This window comes from Triticum urartu, chromosome 1 (genome assembly GCF_003073215.2).
Source record: "Triticum urartu cultivar G1812 chromosome 1, Tu2.1, whole genome shotgun sequence".
Classification (NCBI taxonomy): Eukaryota; Viridiplantae; Streptophyta; class Magnoliopsida; order Poales; family Poaceae; genus Triticum; species Triticum urartu.
In genome coordinates, this window is record NC_053022.1 from 486,797,618 (window position 1) to 486,806,847 (window position 9,230).

General features: G+C 46.6%; 1 protein-coding gene and 1 long non-coding RNA gene across 3 annotated transcripts; one reads left to right on the plus strand and one right to left on the minus strand.

Moving 5' to 3' along the window:
- Positions 1-3,098: 3,098 nt before the first annotated feature.
- On the plus strand, positions 3,099-8,718 carry LOC125521273. 2 transcript variants are annotated; one of them, XR_007289139.1, is made up of 3 exons: positions 3,099-3,448; positions 7,661-7,767; positions 8,461-8,718. XR_007289139.1 is itself a non-coding variant. In XM_048686338.1 (3 exons), the coding sequence occupies exons 1-2, from the start codon at positions 5,637-5,639 to the stop codon at positions 7,732-7,734; spliced, it is 1,206 nt and encodes a 401-aa protein (XP_048542295.1). In that variant the 5' UTR covers positions 5,578-5,636; the 3' UTR covers positions 7,735-7,767; positions 8,461-8,718. The 2 variants fall into 2 exon arrangements, 1 of the variants encoding a protein (XP_048542295.1); XM_048686338.1 differs by lacking the exon at positions 3,099-3,448 and adding an exon at positions 5,578-6,768.
- LOC125521285 lies at positions 3,557-5,311 on the minus strand. The gene is made up of 5 exons (XR_007289144.1): positions 5,170-5,311; positions 4,844-4,895; positions 4,445-4,536; positions 4,289-4,363; positions 3,557-4,208 (listed from the first exon to the last, which is right to left on the minus strand). It is a non-coding gene; the product is annotated as an uncharacterized LOC125521285 (long non-coding RNA).
- Positions 8,719-9,230: the final 512 nt, after the last annotated feature.

Below are 9,230 nucleotides of genomic sequence, written 5' to 3' on the forward strand. Positions count from 1 at the left end.
TTTTGCTATGTTCGTGTGCTTGTTAGTATATTTTGTGATCCCTTTTGGCTCAAGGTCACTAAGGGACTTTTGTTAAGCTTGTTGAGTATCTCCATGCCATGTCTTTCTTTGTCATGTTCAGGTCCTGTAGCATGTTGTTTTGTTGCTCCGAAGAGGGCTATATGATCTGAAATTCCAGACAGGTGTTAATTTCACTAAGTCTGAGATCTGTTTTACCATTTGCGTTTTTGCCATGCTTGTTTGAACCTGTTAATGGACGAATTGGCTGTAGCTCAGTGCTAGACTTTTGTTAAGCATCTTGTGTGCATCCCGGCCATATATTTTGTTGTCATGTTTGGTTGCTGTAGCATGTTCATCTCATTGCATTTAGATGCCTACTTGCTGTAAATCGCAGACCGGTGTCATATTTGAATCGCTTGCCATTTCCAAACCGTAACTCCGATTCCGGCGTTCTTTATATCGTTTTCAAGCGATTTCATCTCATCTTTCCAGTGGCACCCTTGGAATTCCAAGTTGGGGCTAGGTTCATGCATTTCCTGTCATATCTTGCATTTTGCATCCCGCATCGCATCCCGCATAGCATATCATCTTTGCATCGTGTTGATTGAGTTTGCACGTGGTTGATTGTATCCTTGTTGCTTGTTTGTCTTGTTTGGGTAGATCTGGGAGACGAGTTCGCTAACGAGGAGCCCGTTGAGTTTGCTCTTGAGGATCCAGTCAACTCTGACAACTGTGCAGGCAAGATGATCATACCCTCGAAATCACTACTATCTTTGCTATGCTAGTTTGCTCGCTCTTTGCTATGCCATTGCTACGATGCCTACCACTTGCTTGCAAGCCTCCCAAATTGCCATGTCAAACCTCTAACCCACCATTGTCCTAGCAAACCGTTGATGGCTATGTTACCGCTTTGCTCAGCCCCTCTTATAGCGTTGCTAGTTGCAGGTGAAGATTGGAGGCCGTCCCTTGTTGGACATTTATTTACTTGTTGGGATATCATTATATTGCTATGTTATCTTAATGCATCTATATACTTGGTAAAGGGTGGAAGGCTCGGCCTCTCACCTAGTGTTTTGTTCCACTCTTGCCGCCCTAGTTTCCGTCATATCGGTGTTATGTTCCCGGATTTTTGCGTTCCTTACGCGGTTGGGTTATAATGGGAACCCCTTGACAGTCCGCCTTGAATAAAACTTCTCCAGCAATGCCCAACCTTGGTTTTACCATTTGCCACCTAGCCTTTTCCCTTGGGTTTCGCGGACTCAAGGGTCATCTTATTTTAACCCCCCCGGGCCAGTGCTCCTCTGAGTGTTGGTCCAACCTAGAGCACCATGCGGGGCCGTCCCTTGGCAACTTGGGTTACGTTGGCTCCCGTACGCTTAGCTTATCCGGTGTGCCCTGAGAACGAGATATGTGCAACTCCTATCGGGATTTGTCGGCACAGCGGGCGGTGTTGCTGGACTTGTTTTACCATTGTCGGAGTTGTCTTGAATTACCGAGATACCGAGTCTGATCGGAACGTCTTGGGAGGAGATCTATTCCTTCGTTGACCGTGAGAGCTTGTCATGGGCTAAGTTGGGACTCCCCTGCAGGGATTGAACTTTCGAAAGCCGTGCCCGCGGTTATGGGCAGATGGGAATTTGTTAATGTCCGGTTGTAGATAACTTGAACCTTAACTTATTTAAAATGAATCAACTGAGTGTGTTGCCGTGATGGCCTCTTCTCGGCGGAGTCCGGGAAGCGGACACGGTGTTGGAGTAATGTTTGCGCAGGTTGCTCTCTAGTTTCTCGCTCGCGCTTTGCCTCCTCTTCTCGCTCTCTCTTCCGAATAAGTTAGCCACCATACGTGCTAGTCGCTTGCTGCAGCTCCACTCATACTTTACCTTACCTTACCTATAAGCTTAAATAGTCTTGATCGCGAGGGTGCGAGATTGCTGAGTCCCTGTGGCTCACAGATTACTATTACACCAGATGCAGGGTCTGATGATTCCGCTCCAGGAGACGCGTATGAGCTCAAGTGGGAGTTCGACGAAGACTCTCAACGATACTACGTTTCCTTTCCCGATGATCAGTAGTGGTGCCCAGTTGGGGGTGATTGGGACCGTGTCGCATGTTGGGTTCTCTTTTATTTTGGCGCCGTAGTCGGGCCATGAGTGTTTGGATGATGTAATGTTATTTATGTACTTGATTGACGTGGCGAGTGTAAGCCAACTATGTTATCTCCCCTTCATTATTTATATTACATGGGATGTTGTGAAGATTGCCTAACTTGCGACATATGCCTTCAATGCGATTATGTCTCTAAGTCGTGCCTCGACACGTGGGAGCTATAGTCGCATCGAGGGTGTTATACCCTAGCTTTGTCCGCGACGGGGAACTCCGTCCAGGCACCCCTGTTCGTGTCGCCACCGCCGCTGGCGCCGCCCCTCGTCGAGCCCAAGGCCGACCCAGAGCCGGAGCGCGAGCCAACGCCCACGGACAAGCGGTCACCGCCGCCCCCCACTTGGCCGGAGCAGTCCTATTCGTGGACCAGCCGGGTCCACAAGTGGACTTTGGCCGACGTTGACTGGCCATTTATGTATAATTATGTTTAATTAATGGCCATGTCGATATTAATGGGCCGACCTCCCGTTGGGCGTACCTGCCGACTCAACTAAAACCTGGACGTGTTCTTTTCCACTATCAGTGACAGTGAGACAACCTATTGGCTATTGGTTCCTCGCGTGGTCTATCCCAACCGGCCAACTTTATGGACCGGCAATGCTTCAAGCAACTCCAACGCGCTGATCCAAATGAACAAGCGCTTTGTTTGCTTTTTGTCCGTTTGGGTCGGTAAGGCGGACGCGCACGCTATAAAGTTGACCAGTTAAGATAGACCACGTGAGGAATCAATAGCCAATAGGTCGTCTCACTGATAGTGGAAAAGAAAGCCTGGTTGTGAGAGGGAGGTCAGAGCTGCGGGAACCAGTGCCCGTGAACCAGAGAACGTATCCTGTGCACCGGCTGGATTGGTGCTACGGATGCTGGGCCATTGGATGGAGAACAGACGGGCTGGATGTTAGTATAAGGTGGCAGTTGGTACATTTCACACAATGGACCTTGCAAAGTTATTCAACTGCGCAAAGCAGTCCTGCCAATATCCATTGCCTTCTTCCTTTGCTCTGCTCCATTCTGTACCTGTACACCAGCGATTTGCAAAGCTAGGGTTAGCAATTTGCTCCGTCGCCTCTCTCTCCTCCCTCCCCTCCTCTGCTGGGCTACTCGACCTCTTCTTCCCCGTGTCCTGTGCCTAGTTCCAGCGTCGTACAAGTGCCAACGCCCCTCCTCTCCCGTGTAACGGCTGCGCCGCCGGCGAGCGCGTACATGTAGCGCTGCCGGCGAGCGCGTACGGGCAACGTCGACCCAACCATCGCAAAGAAGACGGCCACCTTCTGCAGCTTAAAGTATCAAGGTATGATCTCCTATTCGATTATCCAAAGTATTACGTTTCTTCCCATCTGTCAGTTTCCCCCAATTGCACCATTGGGCTAGAAATCAGGCAAAGAGTAAACAGTATCCATATCTCCTGCAGGCTATAAAGTAAGATTTGTGCATGAATGTAATGACTGTATGTGAAAAATGGTTACGAGCGACTTATCATTCTTTTCCACAGAATAGCCAGATCAGAGATTTGTTGGTTAACAAATTAGCTAAAGCATCACATGCAAAAAGAAAGAGAAGAAAGAAGTAATTACAGATTTACATAACTCCTGGTCACTCTTTATGTTCGCCTAAAAAATGAGTCGATCAGTCCCCAGCCTGAGACCATAAAACAACTATTAATCTGCATCACCAGGTAAATAGATACAAATTCAATTAACCTCCCGCTGCACAACAGCAGAGGGGCATGAACTTAGATCAAATCACATATAAAATCATTACGGAGAGAAATAATTCAGACTTAACCGGCTCCTGACTTGTACCTGGAGTAGAACATAACTTTGTGCAACTTTACCGAAACTAACCTCAATCAACAGTCTTCTAGGTTTAACAACGGAAGTATTCAACAAAGTAAATCCTCAGTAATATGCTTGGCCCTTTGCTAGTGCATGAATTTGAGATGAACTTGCTAAAGTACAAAGCAAGAATGCCATACCTTCCTCCCAGGTATCAAATTGCATACCAATTACGGGTTGTAAGTTAGGATCACACTCGGGATCATATCTTGACCCCTGGATATGCAAAATAAAAAGATGTTCAGTTCATAAACTGCAACTCATGCATTGGATGTGAGAAAAAGAAAACTACTTACACAAAACAGAAGACTGCTAGTTCGCGTTGGCGTAGGGTAGCTATTTCCATCGTTTTCGACCTGATGGATCGTGCCCTAGAAATTTCAAGAAAAAAAAACATCAGGTGACGAAAACGGTGTGATGTACATCGATGACCAATACAACAAATAAATTACCAAGGCAAAACTGTTGGCATCATCTTCAACTCCCATTGCCGTAGTTGACCATGGCAAAACTTAGGCGGCACTTCCCATGGACTCCATGGTTGCTTTTTTTTGTGCAAATATAACCACAAAACATCAAGATTTTTACTTAGCATGCGGACAATGTGGATTGCAGTTGCAGCAAGACAAAATGAGGAACATCAACAACTAGTAATTAAATAGAAAGTTCAACTGAACATGATCAAGGGTTTTACAAAAATGAGGAACCGGAACAACTATAATTACCATAGAAAGTTTAATTCAACATTGCAAATGTCGTTTCCACTTCATATCAGCAATCTGGAAGAAGTTCATATACAAGAACCCCACATGAACAACTAGTAACAGAACAACCAAATTCGGTGCTTATACCTCAGATCCTGAGCTGTAAAGGACGATGGCCAGATCCTATTCAACCGCACAGCTGCACAAATCTTCCTTTAGAGTTTGCATAAATATGGTTTTTCTATGCTAGAAAATACAGTACACATTAAGGTTCAGAACACTGCTTATTCAAGTTTGCAAGGGCTATTTTGCACTAGAGTATTTGCAGCCGTGTATCTCATACATAAATCTGGTGCTCATACTACTTAATCAAGTTCGCAATGACACTAGTTTGGAATCAATTAGGGAAAAATCACAAATCGGAAGAACCCAATATGAGCATGATAAATGGATAATGGGATAAGAGAACATACCCTAAGATCATCGAGGTGCAGAAGATAGCCGTCTCCTTTGGGCAGTAGTTCCTCGTCGTCCCCCGGAGCTACAGCGCAGCGGCGCTACATTTACGCGCTCAACGGCGGCAATGGCGTCTTCGTTGGGCGCGACTCAGAGAAGAGGAGGGGCGCTCGTGCTTCAACGGGGCCGAAACTAGGTACAAGACAGAAGGGGAGTTGGTCCAGGAGAGGGGGAGAGGCGACGGAGAAGCCTTCCCGAACCCTAGCGCGCCGCTGGACGGCCTGGTACAGAATAAGGCGAGAGGAGGAAGACGATGTGTGTACAGAGAGGTCAGATCGCTGGATTTAGGTGTACTGCAAGGACTGTTTTGCAAATGTAACGCCAGGCCCATCAACGGACCGGATCCTGTCCCTCTTTTTCGAATCCAACGGCCCATACCGCGCTGGTGCATCTGGTGCATCAGTTCTCTCGTTTCACCGCCAAGATGCTGTCCCTTCTCCGCGCCGCCGTCTCCGGCCGCCTTCGCCGCACCCTCTCCACCGCCGCCGCGCGCCCTCCCTGGGCGATGATGTACCGGATCTCCCAGGGGTCCAGCTCCACGGGAAGCGTGTCGTCCTCGCTCGCCCCGCCGCCGTCCGTCTCCTCCGTCTCCATGCCCAGACACGCCCCCGACATCGACCCCTTTCCGCCCCAACCCAAGTGCATCAGCCTGTTTAAGGGCCTCGTCCACGCCGCCAGCGGCCACGGCTTCCTCCTCCTGGACACCTGCAGAGCCCGCCTCCAGACTCATGACCTCAAGCTCCTCTACCAGAGGTTCGCGCGCTTCGTCTGCAACCCGGTCACCGGCCAGCTGCTCCGCCTCCCGGACTTCGACGGCGCCGAGAAGACCTTGACCAACGGCATGGGGCTCCTCACCCAGGCTTACGGCGCCAGCGGGCCGCCCAAGAGGTATGCTGCTGCTCAGCTCACCGAGGTCGACGGCGGGCGGCGCTTCCTGCTGCGCCGGTTCTCCTCGGAGTCGGGGGACTGGGAGGAGCTGGTCCTTCCTTCCCCGATGCCGCCTCACCGGCGAATGTACATGATGCACGAGGTGCTGGACTTCGGAGGCCGGCTCTGGTGGGTGGACGTGAGCTGGGGCGCCATCTGCGTCGATCCGTTCAGCGACCGGCCTGAACTCTGCCCCGTCGAGCTGCCGGCACACAGCATGCTTCCTGACCAACTGGCCGAGAGCGAAATGAGGCGGCTTATCAAGCATCGCCACATGGGGGTCAGCGCCGGCAGGCTGCTCTTTGCCGAGGTCGACCCGTTCCATATCAGACCCTTCACGCTCGACGACGAGAGCGGCCGCTGGACGCTGCAGCACCAGGTGTCGGTTGATCTTTTGCCTAGTGGAGGTAATGCCAAGGAGATGCCTTTTGTTGCTGCTGTCGATCCACTGGACACCAACCTGCTGCATCTCAACGTGGACAGAGTTAATTTCAGCATCGACATGTCCAGGAAGAGGATGATTGAGATTACTGCAATACCTAGTGACATGTATCCTCCGAGCGAGGCCGCAACAACCTCCTATCTACCTTGTGTGCTCCCCTCATTTCTTCGATCAAGCACGATTCCAGGTGATCACAGATTCACAGTGACACATTTCTTGAAAAAGGAGCTGTGTTGATGAGACTCCATATATATGCTTAGTCTAATTCATGTGTGTTTGGCCCCTTGTGTTCCACATTTGTTGTGTTCTTGGGGCATGCTTCTAGTTTGTCCAAATGTCTCTTCAAGCATTTCAACCTGATGGTTTTCCAATCATGTTAGCTATTGCCTTGGTCATAGAGAAATTATCTTGAAACGTGTATGCAGTATATGAGTGATTTAGCTTTTGAACAGCAATTTTTAGAGCTACGTTCCCTGTCCTGGCACACTGTAGCTTAGGTTATTCCTATATAATACTCCCTCCGTCCCATAATGTAAGACGTTTTTTTGACATTACACTAGAGTCAAAAAACGTCTTACGTTATGGGACAGAGGGCGTAGTTAACGTATTCTCAGTTATGAAGCTGTCCACTTCTTTTCTGAAACTATTTCTCAAATGGAGTTCATCATTGTGGGGATTTTCATGGGAGAAATGCAACGTGTCTTTGGCAATAGCAGTGATGTAAAGTTCTAAACAACTGAATCAGTAGTTGATTCCTAGTTAACGCTGCCAAGTGGCAGCAGCCTTCTTTGGTGATTTGTTCCAAGTTCAAATTTCCAGGCTAAAACATGATTAGAGTTATCTGTTGTTTATGAATTTCTAATTTACACTGCATGTTCTATATTTGACATTCTAATCAAGTTAGGTATTGTCTTGGTCAGAGAGTTTCTTGACAAATATTTACGTGGTAATTTGTACGATTTTAGCTTCTGGTTGCTAGCTTATAATTATATAAAATGCGATATACTGTACGAACAAATTGTTTCCTGTTACTATTCTGTTCAAATTCTTGTACCTTGATGAAAGGAACCCCTTTTCAGGTAAGAAGTGTGTCACAGAAAACAAGACTTTGGCAGATGTTCTGGTTCGTGTAGACAGACATCACGCTAAATAAAGCGTGCCAAGTTACCATCCAATGCGTCGCTGGGTACTATCTCTTAGCTCATGCTTCTATATTGATCCATTATTACCTGTATGCCATCCACTCACATGTTTAGGATGATATATCTCTTACCCAGTCCATACATTTATGATCTGGCGAAATAATGTTCTGTCCTTTTGCCAATTACAATTAGTATGTGTTGCCTTATATAGTTATATATCATCATCCTCCAGTGAAAAAATGTCATCGTCATTTAAGTTAGCCCGTAATTGGTTAAGTTCTAGTTAGTGTTGCAGTGGAACTAGTATTATTTGTTTTTAATTGGCGCAGATCTCTGTAGAATGTTAGCTACTTGAACCTGTTCCTCCAGTCGTACAGTCTTGTGGTAGCAATTTGTAATCCTGCTAAAAACTATCAACAAGTTTTTTAGCATGGACTCTTTATCTAGGAGTATAGTTTTTTTAGCATGGACATTATTTGTACTAGCGGCAATCATTAACTGATAAAATGCACGACTATAAATTGGGCAATACATCGTTTTGAGACCTGAAGTGCCATCATAATGTCCAATTGACCATTTTCTTCACAGCAGTCCTGATGTCAAGACATGCATGTCATTCCAGATGATAACTCGTTATTCATTTCACTTTTGAAAAGGACATGCTTTGGTTTTCTATATCTTTTTTTCTTTATGGTGCATTCGTTTACATGTGCCTAATCTCTTGTGTCTATCCTCAGGTTTCTAACAATCAAGTAGTAGCTGATGTGCGATAGGTGATGGTGGGACTCAGATTTTGTGGGAAATCTGGAGATGTTTGGGTTTTGAGATTTTGATGCTTGTTCAGACTCCATACTAAGGCAGCCCGCGCTCATCCCTTCGTAGCAAGAGGCGGATGCATCCACATGTTTAACTCCCTTGAGAGAAACTTATTTGTATGAGACATGTGACGAATCGATGATGAGCGTTTCAGTATTATGCTTATTTGCATGTTACTATTAAGTGCCATTCAATTTACATATACTATGTGATCAAATTAATATGGAAATGGTAGCTAACATACGTCAGCCAGGAGGCAAGAGCCAGCGAACGCCCTCATCGTTGTACATTGCACATGCATGGATCTCCGCGCAAGGCCACTGCCACGCAGATCTTATCCAGTCATTCGTGGTACACTGATTCCTGGCGGACGCGTCACAAAGGTCATGAGGTAGGGGGGTGGAACCCATGACCTCCTGTGCATTATCAATAGGAGTTTTTTTATTTCTTATGGCATGGAATTTTTATTACCAACAGGATGGTATTGTTATCAATAATAGGATGGAATTTTTATTATTGAGAAGATGGCATTTTTATTATTGATAGATCGCATTTATATATTTGAGAGATGCCATTTTTATTTCTCATGTCATGGCATTTTTATTACCAAGCGCAAGGCATTTTTATTACCAATAGGATGGTATTTTTATCAATAATAATATGGACTTTTTATTATTGAGAAGATTGCATT